The sequence below is a fragment of the Pongo pygmaeus genome, chromosome 10 (genome assembly GCF_028885625.2).
Source record: "Pongo pygmaeus isolate AG05252 chromosome 10, NHGRI_mPonPyg2-v2.0_pri, whole genome shotgun sequence".
NCBI classification, from domain to species: Eukaryota; Metazoa; Chordata; class Mammalia; order Primates; family Hominidae; genus Pongo; species Pongo pygmaeus.
In genome coordinates, this window is record NC_072383.2 from 19,628,608 (window position 1) to 19,650,196 (window position 21,589).

The following is a 21,589-nucleotide window of genomic DNA, read 5'->3' on the forward strand; positions in this document are numbered from 1 at the left end:
AAGAAATCACTTTCTTTGCTCATCCATAAGAAGCAACTCCTCATCCCTTCAAATTTTACCATGAGATTGTGGCAATTCAGCCCCATCTTCAGGCTCTATTTCTAATTCTAGTTCTCTTGCTATTTCCACATTTCTAGTTACTGCCTCCACTGAAGTCTTGAACCCCTCAAACTCATCCATGAGGGTTGGAATCAACTTCTTCCAAACTCCTGATAATGTTGATCTTTTGGCTTCCTTCCTTAAGTCACAAATGTCCTTCATGGCATCTAGAATTATGAATTTTTTCAATTTACTTTTTCCAGATCCATCCAAGGACACACTATCTATGGCAGCTATAGCCTTATGAAATGTACTTTCTACATAATAAAACTTGAAAGTCACAATGACACCTTGATCCATGAACTGTGGAATGCATGTTGGGTTAGCCAGCATGAAAACAACACTAATCTCTTTGTATGTCTCCAGGAGAACTCTTGGGTAAGCAGGTACACTGTCAATAAACAGAAATATTTTGAAAGGAATCACTTTTTCTTTTCTTTTTTTTTTTTTTTTTTGAGCAGTAGGTCTCAACAGCAGACTTAAAATGTTCAGTAAGCCATGACAGATGTGCTGTCATCTAGGCTTTGTAGTTCCATTCATAGAGCACAGGAAGAGTATATTTAGCATAATTTTTAAGGGCCTTAGAATTTTTGAAATGGTCAATGAGAATTGGTTTCAACCTAAAGTCACCAGCTGCATTATCTCCTAACCAAAGAGTCAGCCTGCCCTTTGAAGCTTTGAAGCCAGGCATTGACTTTTCCTCTCTAGCAATGAAAGTCCTAGATGGCATCTTCTTCCAATAGTAGGATGTTTTGTCTACATTGAAAATATGTTTAGTGTAGCCACCTTCAATGACCTTGACTAGATTTTCTGGATAACTTGCTGCAGCTTCTACATCATCATTTGCTGCTTCATCTTGCACTATTATGTTATGGAGATGGTGTCTTTCCTTAAATCCCTGCTAGCTTCAACCTTTTCTTCTGCAGCTTCCTCAGCTCTCTCAACCTTCATAAGATTGAAGAGAGTTAGAGCCTTGCTCTGGATTAGGCTTTGGCTAAAGGGAATGTTGTAGCTGGGTTGATCTCCCCAGACCACTAAAATTTTCTCCCTATCTGCAATGAGGCTGTTTTGTTTTCTTATAATTCATGTTTTCACTAGAGTAGCATTTTCAATTTCCTTCAAGAACATTTCCTTTGCATTCCCAACTTGTCTAATCATTTGACACAAGGCCGAGCTTTTGGCCTCTCTTGGCTGTTGATACATCTAAGCTTAATTGTTTCTAGCTTTTGATTTAAAGTAAGGGACATGCAACTCTTCCTTTCACTTGGTCACTTAAAGGGCATTGTAGGGTTACTGGTTGGCCTAATTTCAATATTAGGCCATTATTATTAGGCAAGTATTAGTGTTTGATTTCAGGGAATATGGAGGCCCAAGATGAAGCAGAGAGACAGAGGAACAGCTGGTTGGTGGAACAGTCAGAACACACACATTTATTAAGTCCCTCCCTGTCTTACTTGGGCTCAGTTCATGGTGCCCTCAAAACAATTTCAACAGTAACATCAAAGATCACTGATTACAGATCACTATAACAGGTACAATAATGAAAAAGTTTGAAAGATTGCAAGAATTACCAAAATGTGCTACAGAGACATGTAGTGAGCAAATGCTGTTGAAAAACGGTGCTAGGACTTGCTTAATGCAGAGTTGCCGCAAACCTTCAATTTGTAAGACATGAAAGATCTGCAAACAGCAATAAAGTGAATCGCAGTAAAACAAAGTGGGCTTGTACAGCAAGGAGGTTATACAAATATACTTTTGAAATCCTACAGCCAGTTTGAATCCAGGCTTTGGCAGTTATTACTATGACTGGGCAAACTACTGTGTTTTTAAACTTCATTTTTCCTATCTGTAAAATGGGGATTTTTTATAGATTGTGTGTGTATATATATATACACATATATATATAGTTGTGAAGATTTAAAAATGTACACCGTCACAAGGACTCCATAAAATAAGCTATTATTGTAATCTATTGGAGACAGGGCAAGTAAAAATCCACACTGATGTTAAGTAAATCTTTAAAAACAAGTACCAGAAAAAGACGAGTTTTTATAAGATATGACTTAAGGGGCCTAGGAAAAGAAAAAACTTGTTTTGTCAAGTCTAAATCCACTCATATTTCATGGGGCCACGTATCACGTCCAACCTTTGATATCTGGCACACAACAAACAAACAGGAAAGGCCTTTCGTGTGCTTTAATAAAAACAGCTTTCCATTTTAAAACGATAAATATATTGGAAAAATCTGTTGGCTCTCCAACAGCTCTTATAAAACAAAGCTCAGACGCTGTGTTTTTGTTGTTTGAAAGACAGAAATCAGGGGCTTGGTCATTATTAGGCTCCCTTTGATCGCTCCCTGGGATGGGAAGCCTTCGGGCAAAGCCCTGGGGGCAGGACGCGTTTTTTTTTTTTTAATCGATCCCGGAACCTTCGCGCGGCGGAGGGGGCGGGCACGCCGCAGGGGCCCGAGGGAGGGGTCTGGGGCGCGGCGCCGCTTGCCCATCCCCCGAGCGCGCGGCAGGGCGGCCGGCCTGCGGCCGCCGGGATGCGGAGGGGCGGCGACGGGGGCCGGACCCTGCCGGGCCGGCGGAGCGGGCACCGCCCGAGGGGGTAGGGCGCGCGCGGGGGCGCGCCGGGCCGGGGAGGCGCGCTCCGGCCGCGCTCGCTCCGCGCTCCCTTCGCTCGCTCGTTCCCTCCTCCCTCGGCAGCCGCGGCGGCAGCAGGAGAAGGCGGCGGCGGCGGCTGGGGATCAGACATGGCGGCGGATCTGAACCTGGAGTGGATCTCCCTGCCCCGGTCCTGGACTTACGGGATCACCAGGGGCGGCCGAGTCTTCTTCATCAAGTAAAGAGCCGGGGACGGCACGGGGGCCCGCAGGGGCGGGAGGGCAGGAGGCGGGCGGCTGGCGAGACGGGGGAGAGCCCGGGTCTGTGCCCCTGCAGCCCCTCGGCTCGCCCCCGCGTCCCCTCTCACGCTCCGTGTCTGCCCCTTCTCTCACCCCTGCAGCGAGGAGGCCAAGAGCACCACCTGGCTGCACCCCGTCACCGGCGAGGCGGTGGTCACCGGACACCGGCGGCAGAGCACAGGTAACGCCGGGCCCGAGCGGAGTTGGGCTCCGCCTGGAGGAGGCGGCAGAGCCCGGGCCGCCCGGCTCCCAGCAACCTGCCCCGCGCCGCGGGCCCCGGGAGGCGGCGAGGCGGGGCGGAGGCCGGGCGGGAGCGGCCGCAGGTAGAGGGGCCACGGGGACTCCGCCGCCGGGAGTTCTCTGCAGTCTCGGGGCGCCTCTTTTCTCCTCAGCCTTTCATCAGCACTTGGAGACGGCGCCCTCTTCCTGCGCCTTCTCCCCCCATCCCAGCCTAGACGACCCTCGCGACCCTAGAGTGGCGGCGCACCCCTCCCTGAAACCTGGAGTCCTGAGTTTTTCCTCCGCGGCCGCTACTCACTCCCCGGTGACCCCCAGCTGCGGTCTTGCCCCCCAGCAATCTTTAGGCAGTCCTTACCCACTCCCCTCCCTGCAGTCCCGGACCCTGATCGCCCGCCGGGATAACGTAACCACATCCTCCTCCCTCCTCCTCACGGCCTCCTGCCGTGCAGCTTCCTCCTCTTAGGTGGGACTTGTGGGTAGGTGGCTGATGAAGGAGGAGGAAGAGAAGAGGAGTTCGGGGGTGCTGCGATCCTCTCTGTGACAGGGAACGGCTCGGGAAACGCTTGGCGCGTTCACTCCTGCCACGGGAGGAGCAGCCGGAGCCGGAGGAGGCGTTCGCAGCCTCAGTTGCTCTCGATCCGGATCTAAAGTCCCCGCCAGCCGCACGGAGGTTGCACAGACTGCCAGGAGGCGGTGGGCGTGCGAGGGGGTGTTCCGTATGTGGGCACCCGGGCCCTGTTTGGAGGGGGTCCGTGGGGAAGCGGCTCTCTAGGGTGGCTTTGGGAGCTTGTTTGAATGCTAAGTGTGAGTGGAGCTGGAAAAGGCTCCTCGTAGTTTCTGTGCTGGTCTGGGCTTCTTTTATCATTCTTTGTTTACATTCGTGACTTGTTTGTCTTTGAAATGTAACATGTGTTCTCTTACTGGCCTGCCTCTAGTCCTGGTGATTGGAAAGGCTTGAGAGCAGTTTGGGTCGAAGGCGAGGCCAGTTTCAGCAGTCCTCAGAGCTGGCCTCTGGGGTACATTCTCTCCGACTCTGACATTCCGTGAATCTGTTAAAGTTGCCAGGATATTGAACAAACCTGCCTCTCTGTGAAATGCTGGAGTTCACTGAAGTGACTAATGTCTCCAAATTTGCAAAAAAGTGGAGGAAGAAAGGAAAGGCTGGTGTAGCAAGCATGATGAGGTTACATTTTTAAGGCATTTCTGACTAATACACCATCATGTTTCTCAATTCCCCGGTGCAGGCTTTTGCTTCAGTATACCTTTCTGGTGTTTTACACGCATATTCCAACTTTGATGGCCTCTTTGCTTTTATGGATAATGACAGATTTATTCCATAAAAGACAATATGGCATTTAAATTATTTAGACTAATTATCATATGGAATTATGTGTGATATAAATATGTGTCCTAGTTACCCCCACAGATTTGATAACATTCACGCCACAGAAAAATTTTATTCTCTAATGTGATTTCACTTTTTTTTTTCTGGTTTGGTTTTACTTTGCTTGGACTCTGGTTTTGTACACACATCGGTTGTTTTTATTTCCAAGAGGTATTTTGATGAAATCCAAACAACTTGTCATTAATAAGTAATATGTAGCACATAATGATACCATTGTTCACCTGAATCATCCCCAACTTTACTACTTGAAACTTCACGTCTCTTAGTCAAATTTTCAGAAGCACACACGGAAGTATTCGGTGCCATTTCTTTTCCATTAATTAAGTAGTTAGGAAGTTCTGCCTTGTCTTCGGTGACACTTCCTAGATGGATTCATTTGTGTAGCTGAAAAATATGGTCTTAAATAGACACAATATACCCAAGAAGAGGCAGGCGTTGCCTGTTATTCACAGCTTTTTTTTTTGCTAGTCATTCATGAGTGTTCCACCTGGGATTAGAAGGCTTCCCTTTGCTTTCTTGGGTGCCAGAACATAGTTCCTCTCCACGCTGATATATTACAGTGTGTACTCAGGTCAGATAATCTCTAATATTATGGGTACTTTTCTGGTGGCTTTAAATTTGAATTGCTGTTTTTCAAAAAATGATATCTATTGTATTGCCAGCTCAACACTTTTTTTGTTAGTAATCTACTTAAAACAGCTAATAAATGAAAATGAATAATTAAAATGGATTGAGAGTTATTTTGCTATCATTGAAGTAATACTAATTGTAATATATGTATTGTTTTAGATTTGCCTACTGGCTGGGAAGAAGCATATACTTTTGAAGGTGCAAGATACTATATAAAGTGAGTTTTTTGACTTTCGTTTTTTCCTTCGTAATTAGAATGCTGTGATTACTCCTCAGCTGAACAGTTGTATGCCCAGTCTTGATCATGATTTTCTAAAGTTTATCATATAATGGTGACTGTATTCTTTATTTTGTATAGTGTCAGAATTTTGAGAGAAGAAAATGGCACTCTTAGTTTTCTAATGTTATTTGCCTGGAATATTCATCGATTCATTGATTTGGAAATTAGATCATTTATGGCCACTTTTACAAATAATTTTGTATCTTTTTCGTTTTTTTCTTTTGGAATTGTCCAGCTTCATCAGAATATGACCACAATTACCTTTTTTTTTTTTTTTTTTTTTTTTTTTTGGTGCTTCTGTGTATGTTCCTGGGTAATAGAGGATTATAGTCTTTGGTCATTAGCTATATGGTACTTAAAGTTTTGATCTTTGATTATCTGTGCTGAGAGATAACAAACAAAAAAAATCTTTGAGCTTTGAACATCTTTTTTTTTTTTTTTTTTTTTAAGTGAACCTTGTTCATATATATTTTGACCAGGGCTGTTTGTAGGTGGCAAAAGTGATGTAAAGCTAGGCACAATTTGATAAACAATGACGGTCAGGGAGTAAAAATGGAAATAATTACTGAATATTTCATGAGCATATATTGGAGCATTGTTTGTATTTTTGCCTCAGTTTATTTAAATATGTCTAAGTCAGGATGTTTTATTGGTATGTTTAAAAAAGGCTTTTAGTAGAGCTTGAGAGAAAAGATGACCAGTCAGTCCCAATCTTAAAACCAATTCTTTAGAATATTAAACTAATTTCTGTTCAAACTTAATAACTTAGTACTACTTGGAGACAAATACAAAGCTGGAGGTCAACATCATGTAGGAAAAATTTTAATCCCCCAAGGAAAATATAGGTGGTTTTGTCTTTTTATTTTTATGTTAGAAACTATTTGCCTAAGAGTTTGTTTTTATTGTTTAACCTTATTTGTTCTTTAATTTTAATAAACTGAGACATGAAAGAGAATGCTGAAATGCCAAACTTGGTTAAGACTTCAGTAGTTTATTAACAATAACAGATACCTAGCTAAAGTTACCTTTATTTCAGTGAGCCTAGAAAGTTATTTTTACTATGACATTTTTAAGATCATATTATACTTCCAGTAAATTATAATTACCTGTATGGTTCCTTAATCTTTTAGAAAGATACTTATATAAAACGTCAAGGGCTTTTTATAAGTATTAAGAATGCTTGCTTTTGGATGTAGAAATAGAGAAAGCAGAAGATACAGGAATGGAATAGTTTCATGGTATGGTCCTTCTGTGAATATTTTTGGGTGAAATCTTTTCTTTGGAGATTATACTATACATTATTAGATGGCCTAAAAAAATACTTGAGTGAAATGCAGTCATCAAATATTTTTCTATTGGTTATTTCCATCCTAAATTAAAGTGAGTTGATATTGCCACGAAAAGGGATACTTCTTTTTTTGTCAAACTAGCAGTATGGTATATGTGAAGAAAAAGTTTTTTCATTTCAGGTCATTTATTCAATGTAATTTTGACTACTGTACATTAAGCCTAGCTCATCTTATAAAAACAGAGGTAACATTTCAATTTTCAATAACATTTTAATTTCTTTGCATGCATTCTTGGATGAATGTTTATTTGATAGTACAGAATCTTTTTCTGTGTGGGCTGAGTATGTATGTTTTAATTTAGAACTAAGCTGTTAGGAAGACATTGAGTGAGTTTCTTTTGTTTTATGAGCCATTTTGATTAGGTTTTCTTTTATGTTTACTTAAACAAATTAGAATTTTATTTGAGTGCCAGGTCTAATGCCTAAGTAGGTTTCTCTGGAAAATTATGACAATATTAAGAAAGCTATAATAACTTTAAAGACATTTTTAAACTTGTAGGTTTTAATCATTTTGGTATTCATCGCCAGTAATTGTGTCCAAAAGTAGCAATAAATAACTTATAATATTATGGAAGTAATTTCTCCTAAAATTGAGCATAGTGTTGCATATCACTCATTAAACTTTAAAAAAACTAACCATTGATAAATATATGATGTACCGAATGTTAGGTGCTACTGCTTTATCTTCTGGGTTATGTCAGAAGACTAATTTCTTTTAAGGTTAGTTAAATCCCTAATGTACACTGTAATTTCCTAGAAACTTTTTACTTGTTTGTATTGTTATTTATCATTCTAATAGGATAGGGGTACTACTTTTATCTTAAACTTTACAATTTAGAGTACCTTCACATACATTATTCATTCATGAAGTAGTCAGAATTACTACTCCCATTGTCACACACATAATAAAACAGCAGAAACAAGCCTTTGGAACTTACAGTTTGCAAAGACAGCAGGATGAGAAACCCCAGGAACATAAACTATATTTAGAATATCCAGAGTGGAGGAAAAGATAGGAGTCTGAAGTAGGAAAGTGATTCGTGTTTGTGGCTATAGTTTTTCATTGTCGTTTCTTTCTCAGATGAAGAAAGGTAGTTATTGATCAAATTGTATGTAAAGGAGGTTACAGGGTAATCGGGGTGGATTTTGTTCACATGGGAAGTGGAAAGATAGGAATGCCAATAAAAGACATGTCAGCCCTTTGACTATTCCTAATCCTGTGTTCTGGAAAGTTCTCAATGCAAGAAGGGAGACCTAAAGAATTTGAGTTGTTTCTACTTCCATTCTGAAGTGAAATACATATAACTCTTAAATTATTCCTCTCCTGGGCAAATGTTGGTTGGTGTTAAAAATGGCAGGTTACCAGAAAGAATTTATCTCTTGATTATATTTTGGTATTGACATTTGCATCTGTGTAGGTGGTAAGAGGAGAGGGTTGTAGTGGGGAAGTCATAGGAACTGAACTGTGGTCTTGACCTTAATGACTTTGGAGCTCAGTCTTCACATCTTTAAATTAGGCTACCTGGAAAAGGCAACCTCTAAATTCCATTTCTAAATTTCTTTGAATTTTATACTGTTCTGGGATTTATAATGTTCTGGAAAACAAGGAACTCACAATGCCAAGCAGAGATGATGTGGGAAATATGGAAAGCTAGCTTTTCTATCCTTCTTAACTATTTTATCCTCCCTCTTTAAGCTTTGGATAGAAAATCACAGATAAGTGTGACGTATGTAGTGCCAGGGTTATGTGTACTTTCTTTTGCTGCTTTTTGTGCTTACGTTTCCTTGTAAAATGTTTGTATACATATCTTCATGTAAACAGTACTGCTAATGTCAACAAAGGACCTGATCAACGTAAGAGTTGTATAGGTTTGAGTTAGATAATCAGTTTATTTTATACACTTTGAAATTGGTTCTTTAATACAAGTTTGCAGCTAGATAAAAAAATATGTAATATAGAGAATGTATTTTCCTTTACGTCCATTTGGCCAAAAAACAGTAAAATATGAAAAATCTTACTTGTTTATTTTGTTTGTTTGTTTTCGAGAGGGGTTTCACTGTGTCGCCCAGGCTGGAGTGCAGTGGCTCCATCACAACACACTGCAGCCTCGACCTCCTGGGCTTAAGCGATCCTCCCACCTCAGCCTTACGAGTAGCTGGGACCACAAGTGTGTACCACTGTGCCTGGCTAATTTGATTGATTGATTGAGAGAGACAGGGTCTTCCTATGTTGCCTAGCCTGATCTTGAACTCCTAGGCTCACGCAATCCTCCTGCCTTGGTCCCCCAAAATGTTGGGATTACAGGCATGGGCCATGGTGCCTGGCCAAAAATCTTTATCTTTAAAGATATTTAATACTTTTTTTCTGAATAATTTTTCTATGTACCCTAAGCTAGCCAGCCTCTTAATTATGTTACTGTGTGTTTGTGCGTATAAATACATTACACAGAGTTTGAGTTTGATTATTGAATTTTCATATTTTTTTATAACTTAATTTATGCTGTTATCTTTATGAAGACTGCTGAAAATAAGTGAATTTTATAACTTATAAAGTGTGGCTTTAAATATTCCGTATTCTTATGAGAAAGCAAATAACTTAGCCCATAAAGCACAGAAAGAAATCTTATACAGAAAGTTATAAAGCTTTCTGCTTACTCCTTGAAAATACTGCTTAATGATTCTGTAATGACAGGCCATGGTAACTTAAAATGGATGTGTCATTTACTATTCCTTTGTGCTTCAAAGCTTTAAGATGGTTAACTTAGAGTGCCAAGTAAATCTTAAGGCTCTCTGAATAGTGAGAAACTTTATTCTGATTATTTAAAGGTCATTGCAGGACTGGGGATCAAAACAATATTTGCGGGGGTAAAATAGTATGCAAATTTTGTAAGGTTATGTTTTCATACTGCTCTTTTTAACTTAAAATTCTAAGTTCTGAAAATTGAACTTTTTTTTAGATATGCAAATAGAGCATGAGGTTTTGTTTCAATATCTGCAATAGCTGGATCTAATGTATACTAATTCCAAATTTACCAAAACTAGAGTTGCAAGTAAGGAGAAAAATCTGTTTCTTCATATTTTCACAATTCCAAATATGAATGAAGATGGGGAATCTAACAAGTGTCATAAAAAACATTAGAATATATTAACTATATATTTGATATTTAAAGTTGTTTTATACTTTACTTTTTTTTTTTTTTTTTTTTTTGAGACGGAGTTACACTCTTGTTGCCCAGGCTGGCATGATCTCAGCTCACTGCAATGTCTACCTCCCGGGTTCAAGCAGTTCTCCTGCCTCAGTCTCCCAAGTGGCTGAGATTACAGGTGCCCACCACCACCACGCCTGGCTAATTTTTTGTATTTTTAGTAGAGAAGGGGTTTTGCCACGTTGGCCAGGCTGGTCTCGAACTCCTGACCTCAAGTGATCCACCCACCTCGGCCTCCCAAAGTGCTGGGATTACCACCACAGCTGGCCAAAAACTGTTTTATACTTTCTATAATAATATAACCAAATTTTTATTACTAGAGCTATATAATGCTTTAGAACACTTTGTGGGCATTATATTTCTTTTCCATATTTATAACAAAAGAGTTTTGGACTGTTAATATGTGATTCCTTACATTGATAAAGCACTTTATGCTAATTCATTAGGTACAAAACAACTACAAACTATGATCTCAGCTTTCAAGGAGTTTGTAGTGTAGAGATAAATATGCAGTATATTAAAACAGGGAGATGGTTTGGGGAACATAGACTTATTTAGTACTAGGCACTTCAGCATAGCATTAAACTCCAATAATCCTCACAATAGCCTTTTTGTTGTTGTTGTCTCTTTCGTTTTCAAGTTGGGGTGCCAGGACTTCCAGCCTCAGTAGACTTTGTTGTGGAATTCTTTTATTTTTAGCCCCAGGACCACTGCTCAGGGCCAGGTTTGCTCAATATCCTCCTTGTATTTCCTGTGATATAGTCTAATGCCCAGCATCTAATCAGCCTCTAAAGAAGTGGTATCTGTGATGATGATGATGCTGGCTCCTAGTTATTTAAGGAGTTAATCAAGATGGGGAAAGAATAGTCCCCACAACTCAAGTGGTTGCATTTTAAGAACACTTTCTGGATTTGTCAAGGGATTTTTTCTTCCCTAATCTGGATAGACCCCTTCGTTTCTTCTTATTCTCAAAGCTGGCCTGTACTTAGGAAGGGATAGGAAGTGATCAATACAAAAACACAAAAAGTATTGGGAGAGTTGAAGAGTCGATGACCTGGAGACAGGGCCTTACATAGGACCTGTCTGTCCTATACAAGATGGAATTTCTTTGAATTTGTTAGCAGATGCTCTTTTCTTGTGACCATTTCATTTTTTTAAATAGCAGATAAATATAAGATGAAGTTAAGGGTGAAAAGTTATGTGTATATGTGTATGTGTAAGTTAGAGTTAGTGGTGTAAAAAAATATTAGGCCGGGCGCGGTGGCTCATGCCTGTAATCCCAGCACCTTGGGAGGCTGAGGCAGGCGGATCACTTAAAGTCAGGAGTTTGAGACCAACCTGGCCAACATGGTAAAACCCTGTCTCTACTAAAAATACAAAAATTAGCCGGGTGTGGTGGCGGGCTCCTGTAGTCCCAGCTACTCGGGAGGCTGAGGCAGGAGAATTGCTTGAACCCAGGAGGCAGAGGTTGCAGTGAGCCAAGATCATACCACTGCACTCTAGCCTGGGCGACAGAGTAAGACTCTGTCTAAAAAAAAAAAAAAAAGATACTAGTTTGAGTCATGAGAATGCAGAGGAGGAAGAGGCAGCCTAGGCTGGGCAGTCCTGGAACGACTTGAAGAGGTGGGAGTTAAGCTAGGCCTGAGGGTATAGATGGGATTCACTTTCAGATGGGTTGATAAGACTGGAAGGATACATTCATGGGGCTGGGAACATGTATAATATGTGAATATGTGTAATGAGTAATGCTAACTATGCTTGTTAATGATGGTTCTGTAGAAAATGCTAGGGTGATGGGAGGTGAGTCTAGGAATGCTGTGTCTGGTCTTTGAATGTCAGGCTGAGGTTTTTATTTTCTGGGCAAGCCTTTGCAGATGCTTTTTAGTATAGCGTTAATTATGCAACATGAAGGTTTTTAGGGAGATTTTAATACAGGCAGTATGGATTGGACAGGAGCAAACTGGGAATCAAGGAGACCATTTCTGAGTCTGTTGCCATAATTGGGTAGTTATTTGAACTAAGTTTGTGGCAGCAGGAATGGAAAGGAAAGAGGCCATTGATCAAAGATGTTAAAGAGAAGCTGACAGGCCTTAGGAGTCTTGCTGAGCAAGGAGGTTGACAGAAAAAAAGAGGTCAAAAGCTCCTCAAGGCCTTTGTGTCTGAGTGGCTACAAGAATGATGATGAGACCCTTGACCGGAATAAAGGAGTAGGTGTGGGAGGGGGAGCCCCAGGTGGACATGTTAATGGTGGTTTGGTTTTTGAGCTGCTTGAGAGGACATAGCATTTTAGGTGGCTAAAATCCGACTTTCACAAAGGACTCCTGACATTATCTTCTTACTCCCCTCATAGAAAGCAAACACAACCCACTCCCCTATCCTATCTCAGCTACCTAAATGACTATCTACCTATTTATAGATTCAGGCTGGGAACTTCATATTCATCCATCTATTTATTCATTCAACAAATGCTTATTGAATATTTACTGTGTGCCAAGTGCTTTAAGCTTTATGGATGAAACAGACATGGACACTACTCTTAAGAACTTTATAGTTGAATTAGTGGAGGAGCCAGTAATAAAATAATCATACAAATATGTAAGATAGACTGTGATAAATGCTATGAAGAATATCTAATGTTTTGACTACATATATTGAAAGGCCTTAGCCCATTGTGGGGGTTGCTGGGAGAGGCATTTCTCACAGTTAAGCTCCGAACCCCTGCAGAGTGGATCAGAATAGAGCAGTGTAAAGTCACTGGAAAGATGAAGAACAAATAGCCTCCTGGTCTTGAGATTGGACCACAACCTGAGTGAAAGCATTGCCATATCTAAAGAAAGACTTGGGGGATGGGGTTGGTATGGTGTGGCAATTTATAGAAAGCTGCTGCAGAAGCTGCTCTTTATCATCCAATAGATAACAATGTTTAGCCAACTGATTTTAATGATTATCTCAGTCCCAGTGGCAAGGTCTTCCAATTAGTCACTCACTCATACGTTCTTTCAATTCTCTTGAATACATTTTGAACTCATAGTTGTGTGCCTTAGTGATTAGTATACATCAGTAAATGAAAGAAACCAAAGAATTCTGCCCGTCTGGGGAGTGGGATGATGGTGGAGAGAATGTCAGAGTAAATAAATAAGTACATTTTATAGTATGTTAGACTATATATAAATCCTCTAAGCAAAAAGTCTACTTTTTAAGTCTACTTTGGTTTCAAGAAAACAAGGAAATATTATATTACTGAAGTCTGTACTATCGTGATTAGTATGGAAGAAGTGAATGTAGACTAAATTTTAAAATACTGAAATCAGTGGGTCCGGTAGAAACCCGAAAGAAATAAAGTGGTCCTCATGAGGTACAGATGATAGACATTTCAGTGCCACTGGGGGAACATCTTGGCCACTAAGGAGTGTTCTCTGAGCTACTTAGGAATTATTCTCTGAAGTGGCCAGTAAGCCACCCACACCAAGAGAATCTTTTGGACTATTAGTTCTCTGAAGGCAGAGATAGTCTTATACTGTAGCCATCTTTATACTTCCAGTGCCTGGCATGTAATAGACAATTAGGTGTTTGAAATGAAGCCCTAAAACAAATTGTAAGAAAAGCAAGCCTCTTTACCTAAATCTGAACATCCCAGGGCATTTTTTTCTTCTCATTTGTCATCTAGTCACAACCCTTGTTGTTGTAAAAGTCACTGACCCAAAGCCAACTAGTATAAGCAAAAAGGAAACTATTTTCTTTTCTTTTTTTTTTTTTTTTTTTTTTGGAGACAGAGTCTCGCTCTGTTGCCCAGGCTGGAGTACAGTGACTCAATCTCGGTTCACTGCAACCTCTACCTCCTGGGTTCAAGTGATTCTCCTGCTTCAGCCTCCTGAGTAGCTGGGATTACAGGTGGCCTGCCACTATGCCCAGCTAATTTTTTTGTATTTTTAGTAGAGATGGGAGTTTCACCATGTTTGGCCAGGCTGGTTTCCAACTCCTGACCTCAGGTAATCCACCTGCCTCGGCCTTCCAAAGTGCTGGGATTATAGGCAGGAGCCACCGTGCCCAGCCAGGAAACTGCTTTCACACTGATTGCAAGAGTGATGCAAGTGAATTCTTCAAGGCTCTTCCTCACCTGCTTCCCCCCACTCCCGCCACAGAAAGCTTCTCTTTAACCAGAAAAAAATGGTTACGTGTAGCCCCAAATTACACCCGTTTAGCTTTTTAACCTAAAATGTAAGTTTTCTTCTCTAGTTGCAAATAAAAAAAATCTCGGACAAGGACTTTTGACTACCTTGGATCGCATGCCTATTCCTAGAACAGACACTGGCCTGCTAGTCTTCAGTCATTGTCTGTCCTTAGCTAGAACCAAGGCACTAATATTGGCAAGCCATCCAGAAACATACAGTTAGAGAGGAAGGCCCAGTTCATCATTGGAAGTCAAGATGTGAAAGACTAGAGATCAGAGGTCTTCTTATAATATAGTGCAAAATGCCTAAAGGCCAGGGAGACAATGAACCTGAGCATCTGTAAACTTCTGAGAAAAGAAGTAATGGTGCCAGTGATATTCAGGGAAGCTTTTTGCCTTGTGTTGCAGAAGGAATAGTTGAAGTTATTCGGGATGGTTCAGGCCAGGACCAGGGAGGATGAAGAGAAAGTGCTGAATTTTGAGGAAGAATGAGTAGAAGCCAATCCTAGATTGGCTGTCCTGAGCAAGTGAGTTTGAAGAAACTAATTTAGCACAAGTGGCAGTAGAACTTCACTGTGGTGGAAACCTCACCCTGCTAGGTGAGGCCAGGGATTCTCTGGTGCTTCTGAAATTACTGGCCACTTGAAGAGTAATTCCTAAACAGTTGTCAGTGCTTGAGTAATGTTGCCAATGTGTGCTTGCTATGATGCTGTCTACATGGGGAGTGGTTTTTGTTCCCTATCCCTTCCAAATAACTTGGATTATTTACATATATTGTTTTATATATGTTTTTTTAGAGCATATATTGTTTTATATATTGTTTTTTTAGAGCATGTCTTTGGATAGACATGCTCTAAAAAAGTTTGCCTCTAAGGTGAAAATTCCAACTTTTGCTAAAGTGGTTGAAGTTGCATATTATTAAATCTTAAGGCCAGGTGCTGTGGCTCACGCCTGTAATCTCAACACTTTGGAAGGCTGAGGCAGGAGGATTCTTTGAAGCCGGGAGTTCAAGACCAGCCTGCACAACATAGTGTGACCCCCCCAATCTCTACAAAAAAAAATTGTTTTTTTAATTAGCTGGTCATGGTGCTGTACCCCTGTAGTCCTGGTTACCCAGGAGGCTGAGGCAGAAGGATTGCTTGAGCCCAGGAACTCAAAGCTGAGGTGAGCTATGATCATGCCACTGCACTTCAGCCTCGGCAACTGAGCGAGACTCCATCTCTAAAGAAATTTTTTTAAAGCTATTCAACATAAAATATAAAACTCAGTAAAATAGGACATTATGACAAAATTTTGAAAAGAAATAACTCCTTGCCCAATTTTCACAATACAAATAAATTATATAACATGTTAAAATTAGTGTGAATTTTTTCTCTGTGGAAAATTCATCTGTATTTATTTGGAAAAAGCGATTGTTTTCTGTCACAATATAGATGTAGTCTGATAACAATAGCTTTTTAGTGTATAAATGTGAGGTATACATGTTTGATGTATGTAATGAAATCGTTACAGTAGTCAAGCAGATTAACATATCCACCTATAATCTACTCGATCAGCAAATTTCCAGTATACATTATCTCAGTCCTCTACTGTAGTCTCTAAATTTATTCATCTTCTATAACTGTAACTCTGTACTCACTTTGATCTGCATATTCCCATCCTCCCTCATTTCTATTCTATTTTTATGTATTTTACTTTAAAAACTTTTTTTAACTTCCACATGTAAGATCATGCAGTATTTTTCTTTTTGTCTGGTTTATTTCACTTAGCATAATGTCCTCCAGTTCTATCTATGTTGTCACAAAAGGCAAGGTCTCATTTTTTATAAGAATATGATGAATAATATTCCATCATATTTTCTTTATCCATTCATCTCTTGATGGACGTGTAGGGTATTTCCTTATTTTGGCTATTGTCAGTAATGCTGCAGTGAACATGGGAGCACAGATGTTCCTATGAGGTGGGAATTCATTTCTTTTGGGTATACACCCAGAAGTGGGATTGTAGATCATATATGGTAGTTCTATTTTTAATTTCTTGAGGAACTTCCGTACTGTTTTCCATAATGGCTGCACTAATTTATGTTCCTACCAACAATGTACAAGGATTTCCTTTTTTCTGCACCTTGCAGGCACTTGCTTGATGGCATTTTTTTTTAAAGTTAGTAAAGAAATACCACAGAATGATTCCAAATCAAATAATAAAAGTATACGTTTAGTGTGTATGCTTCTTTTTAACCTGTTTTATAATGTTAAGTGTTTTTTTCTTATAGAAGCAATTCATTTTTATTATAGAACATTTGGAAAATACTAAGGAGTATAAAGATGGGGAAAATAAAAATTCACAGTCCTGTTATGCAGAGAGAATTTCTACTAATATAATTATTGTGTACAATTATATGCATATATTATGCATATATAATACATAATTATATATGCAGCATAGATGCAAATGTGTGTATTATATAATTATATGTGCAATTATGTATGTGGCACATATGCATATATTATGCATGTATAATGTTTCACATTGACAGTTAATATGTCTATATATTTTTAAAGATTTGAGTCTTATTGCTGTTGATAATACTGTGTCAAATCCTATTTTCATTAGCTGTATTAGTATCCTTATATCATTATATATTTATTCAGTAGAAGATTTTTTAATAACTATGATGTTCTGTCTTAGGAATATATGGTATTTATTCCTCTACTTCCAGGTGGCTTTGTTGTTTGTGAGTTTTTGCTGTGAGAAAAAATTTTATATGAATACTCTTGTATGCATGTCTGTTTTTTGTAGAATTGGAATTGAGAAAATACATGAGCTTTTTAGATGGTTCATTACTTAACATTTGCCAAATTGCCCTTTAGAAAATTTGTGCAGATTTATGTTCTCACTTGAGAACATATAAGAATGTATGAAAGTACCTTCATTTTTCCATAACTGCAGTAAGTGCTTCTGATTGAATAGATGAAATTTAAAAGGTAACTGATGGAGAGTCTGTGTGGATTATTACTAGAGATTCAGACGGTTTGAAACACAGATTAGTCCTTCAGTTATGCATGTCTACATAAACAACTACGCCAGAACTCAGTGGCTTAAAGCAGTGATGATTTCTAATTTCTCACTTTTCTTTAAGTTGACTAGGCTCAGCTGTGCTGGTCTTCAGTTCCATGCAGTATAACTGAGGTCATGGGTCTGGAACAAACACCAGCGTCTCTCCTCGTGGCCTCTCATCAGTTAGTCTGTCTCAAGTTTTCTTTGTAGCGTGGCAGTTGGCTTCTAAGAGGAATTATCCTAGGAGAACAGACCACAGTTTTCAGACACTTATAAAACTTCTGCTTCTATCATGCTTGCCCATGTGGTCCTGGTTGATGTAAGTCAAAGTCAGAAGTGGGAGGAGAGCTACATAGGAGTGCAAATACAAGGAGTGTGGGACATAATGTAATGGACAACCAGAGATGATAAATAAGTTTCAGCCAGCATTGCAACTCTGTTTAGCGATAACTGTTTGAAGCACTGTATTCAAAAGAATTTGGAGACCAACTTCTGGATCAGTGGGAAAGCATATTGTGATAAGCTAGTGATGTATGCAAGGATTTAGGTGAGGAAGTGGATATACTGGTGTGTTTACCAGTACTAATTCAATATCTGTTAATTTTTATCATAAAGTCGCAAACTTAGAAAATCAAAGTAAGTCGTGAACTTGAATGCAAGCCCAAATATTTTAAAAACATTTGAATACCTGAGTAAATTTAGTCTTAATCTTTAGTTTATTCCAGTTTCACATTGACAGTTAATATACTTGGTAGTAAAAGATAGAAATAATTGGTATCTTTAGGCTAGATTACTTGGCACAATACACTTATTTTACACCAGGGCTGCTGTTTCCCACTGATGAATGACACAGCTGTAGCAGAGTTCAAACATGAAGATCAAAGAACCTATGCTGGTAATCAAGATAGTAGTGCCTTGGGTTATATGAGTGTGTAGACAGATATCTCACATATGTATTTGTGTGAGGGGTGTGTGTGTGTGTGTGTGTGTTGTGTGTGTGTGAGAGAAAGACAGAGATTTTAAGTGCTTGACTGAACTGTCGATTTGACCTTTGGACTAACTCTGTGATCGTTAGTAGTTATTATCAGTGGCAGTATTTGAATAAGAGTAGCACTATAGCCCTCTGCCTTCCAAGAGGACTTGTAGGAAGATGTTCCTACTCTTTCTGATGCAGTAAAGTCCTCTTTTGTGATTTTTCCCTTCTACCCCATACTTTGCTCCCTGAGAGGTTATAAGTGTCAGTAGTTTAGCGTCCATTTTTCTACTCTTCTTTCTTTGCATGTACATACTTATATATACATAAATATTTTAACAAAAATGGGATTGTCCTATGTGTACTATTCTTTAACTTTTTATTTAATAAATATCTTAGGTCTTTTCATAGTACTAGTTAAACGTCAATATCGTTCTTTCAGTAACTGTAAAACATGCCTTAATGGTTTTGTTATACTCCTGTTGTTGGACATTGAGGTTTTTTCCTATTTCCCCCGCCCCCTGCCCAATTGCTAGAAGTGTGATAGTGATCAAATTTAAACATAATCTTTGTGGTCACATGCAAATATTTTTATAAAATAGTTGTTTTATAAAACAACTGTTTAGATGTGGAATTGCTGAAATAGGCCGTATTCATAGTTGAGCTTTGGTAAGTTGTAGTAAGATCCTGCTAAACCCCGTAAGTAGAGTTCAAAAAATTGGAAATGCTTAAATGTGTAATTGTTAGATTGAAAAATAATACTTTTTAGTAAGTCTGTGGAGCTACAAAAAACCTACAAAAGTAATAATATGACACATTATGCAAAACTGACTGCATAATGATTCAAAAAGCCCCAAATGATAACAATACATTCACTTCTTAAACTCCTTTGAGAATTAGGGTTGGCCAAATCATTGGAGACATTTGCCAATCACATTCAGATTAATTTCTGGTTTTCCTATTTGGTTTACTGTTAGACAACTTTCTTCCAAAAAGTCTTAATTATTTATCCTACTTGTATCCTTGCCAGCACTTGGTATTACTGTACTTAAGTTTTGGCTAGTCCAGTGGGCAAAAATGGTATCTTCTTGTTTGAATTTACATGCTCCTGATTTCAGCCACGCATGGCATCTTTTTCAATATTTATTGCCCATTTGAATCTCTTCTGTAAATTTCCTGTTTCATATATTTTCTGTGTTTTTCTATTGAGTTATTTTTCTTAGTGATTTATGTTAGGTATTTATTTGTATTTTTGATGTCTAGGCCAGTTAGCTTAGTAGACATCTCAAAAATATTTTGGTTGTGCACCCCTACAAATAAACAGTTTTTGAGTATACACCCTCAAGTATGAACATTATACATGTATTTATTTAAAAATTATATACATGTATTGCTGTCAATCTGTGTCTTACATGTTAGTAAAGCTGTTTTTTTTAATTGTTATTTAAAAATAAGTGTAAATAGAGGTACTAAATATTTTCTCCTGCAACCCAGTGGAAAGCCCAGTGTGCACCCACTTAGGCAGTTAAGGAGTTCAGAACATAATATGCCTTAGACCAGTTAGAGTTGCCAACAGGAATATGCTCTCTGCTTTGTGACCACAGTGTGTGCATCTTCATAAGCCTGTGGGCACCAAGAATTGTGGTGAAGTGGGAAGTAGCAATGGGTTAGACCTTGACTCTCTTACCTTAGTTAGCTGTATTACTTTGATAAAATTGATACTGTTAAATACCAGTTTTCTCTCATGTAAAATGGAGAGGATAATTCTTGTCTTGCCCATTTTAATAGGCTTATGATGTTGTGAGTTAATTTATATGAACAAACTTTGAAAACCTGTGAAACATTACATATAAAGAGATAAAATACGTGGTATATGTTTTCCAAGTTTATGCCGTTGGGGTTCTAAGAGAATATGCCTCAATATCATTTATGCTGAAAAACAACTTAAAATGCATGGCCTGCTCAGAGTGGTTTAGAAATGTGATCATTTAGTCTTCCTCTTATGTAGATTTTACACCTCTTGAAAGTAGGAACTGTTACACGTAAGTCAATGAGTATTTGTTGATAGTGTAGTGTTCACTTAATGTACGTATTTCTTTTTTCTATTTAAGAAAGCCTTGTGACTTAGGAATTAGAAATCAGTTTCTTGGTGAAATGCCTAGACAGTGGTACTAAGGAGAGCTTTCCTTAAAGAGAAAGTTTGGGGCTGCAAATAAAAGGCAGGACTTAGCTTGAATATATTCTACAGGAATGAAGAATTCAGGGTGTTGTAACGTTAGGGACACTTACGTAGGTGAGTGGAACTGAAGTGTGAGGAGGCAATACTAAAGGCAGTATGTGGGATAGTATACCCAGGAGTGACCTATGAAAAGACAACTTTGAATGAAGGTGTTGCTGCTGTTTGAAAAAGATACTTTGTAGTTTCTTTTTTTTTTGCAAATGAATGAATTTAATTGCAGAATGAATTTTTATCAGTAAAGGGGTATGGTGGAGAGAGAAGTAAAAGAAACGAATGCCTCAAATTGGGATTGCAACTGTATAATTAAACAGGTTTGAAATATTGTATTTTATTTTTAGAGACAGGGTCTCACTGTATTGCCCAAGGCTGGAGTGCAGTGGCATGATCAGAGCTCACCTCAGCTTTGAATTCCTGGCTTCAAGTGATCCTTCTGCCTCAGCCTCCCGAGTAGCTGGGACCAAGGCGTGTGCCACCACGCCTAGCTAATTTATTATTTTTTTTAGAGATGGGGTCTCACTATGTTGCCCAGGTTGATCTTGAACTCCTGGGCCCAAGCCATTCTCTTGCCTTGGCTTCCCAAAGTGTTGAGATTATAGGCATGAGCAGCTGCAGCCAGCTTTTGAAGTATTTTATTTTATTTATTTATTTATTTTTTGAGACGGAGTCTCGTTCTGTTGCCCAGGCTGGAGTGCAGTGGCGCGATCTCAGCTCACTGCAACCTCCGCCTCCCAGGTTCAAGCAATTCTCCTGCCTTAGCCTCCTGAGTAGCTGGGATTTCAGGCACTCACCACCACACCTGACTAATTTTTGTATTTTTAGTAGAGACAGGGTTTCACTATGTTGGCCAGGCTGGTCTCGAATTCCTGACCTCAAGTGATCCACCCGCCTTGGCCTCCCAAAGTGCTGGGATTACAGGTGTAAGCCACCATGTCCGTGAAGTTATTTTAAATGTATTAATATTCAGGCTCTGCAAAGGTGCTGGAGATCAGGCATGCTCAGGCACGTACTGCTGGCTGACACAGGCAGAGCCCCTGAC

General features: G+C 39.2%; 1 protein-coding gene across 13 annotated transcripts in view; it reads left to right on the forward strand.

The window, feature by feature from the left end:
• Positions 1-2,648: 2,648 nt before the first annotated feature.
• PLEKHA5 (pleckstrin homology domain containing A5) overlaps positions 2,649-21,589 on the forward strand; it is a 242,703-nt gene continuing 223,762 nt past the window's right edge. For 3 of the 13 annotated variants that reach the window (XM_063672476.1, XM_063672477.1, XM_063672475.1), the window contains exons 1-3: positions 2,703-2,943; positions 3,106-3,185; positions 5,439-5,496. In XM_063672476.1, the coding sequence (XP_063528546.1) occupies positions 2,855-2,943; positions 3,106-3,185; positions 5,439-5,496 (227 nt within the window). In that variant the 5' untranslated portion in view covers positions 2,703-2,854. Of the gene's footprint in view, positions 2,944-3,105; positions 3,186-5,438; positions 5,497-21,589 lie in introns of all 13 variants that reach the window. The other 10 variants (XM_063672482.1, XM_054442329.2, XM_054442324.2 and 7 more) reach the window with 7 other exon arrangements.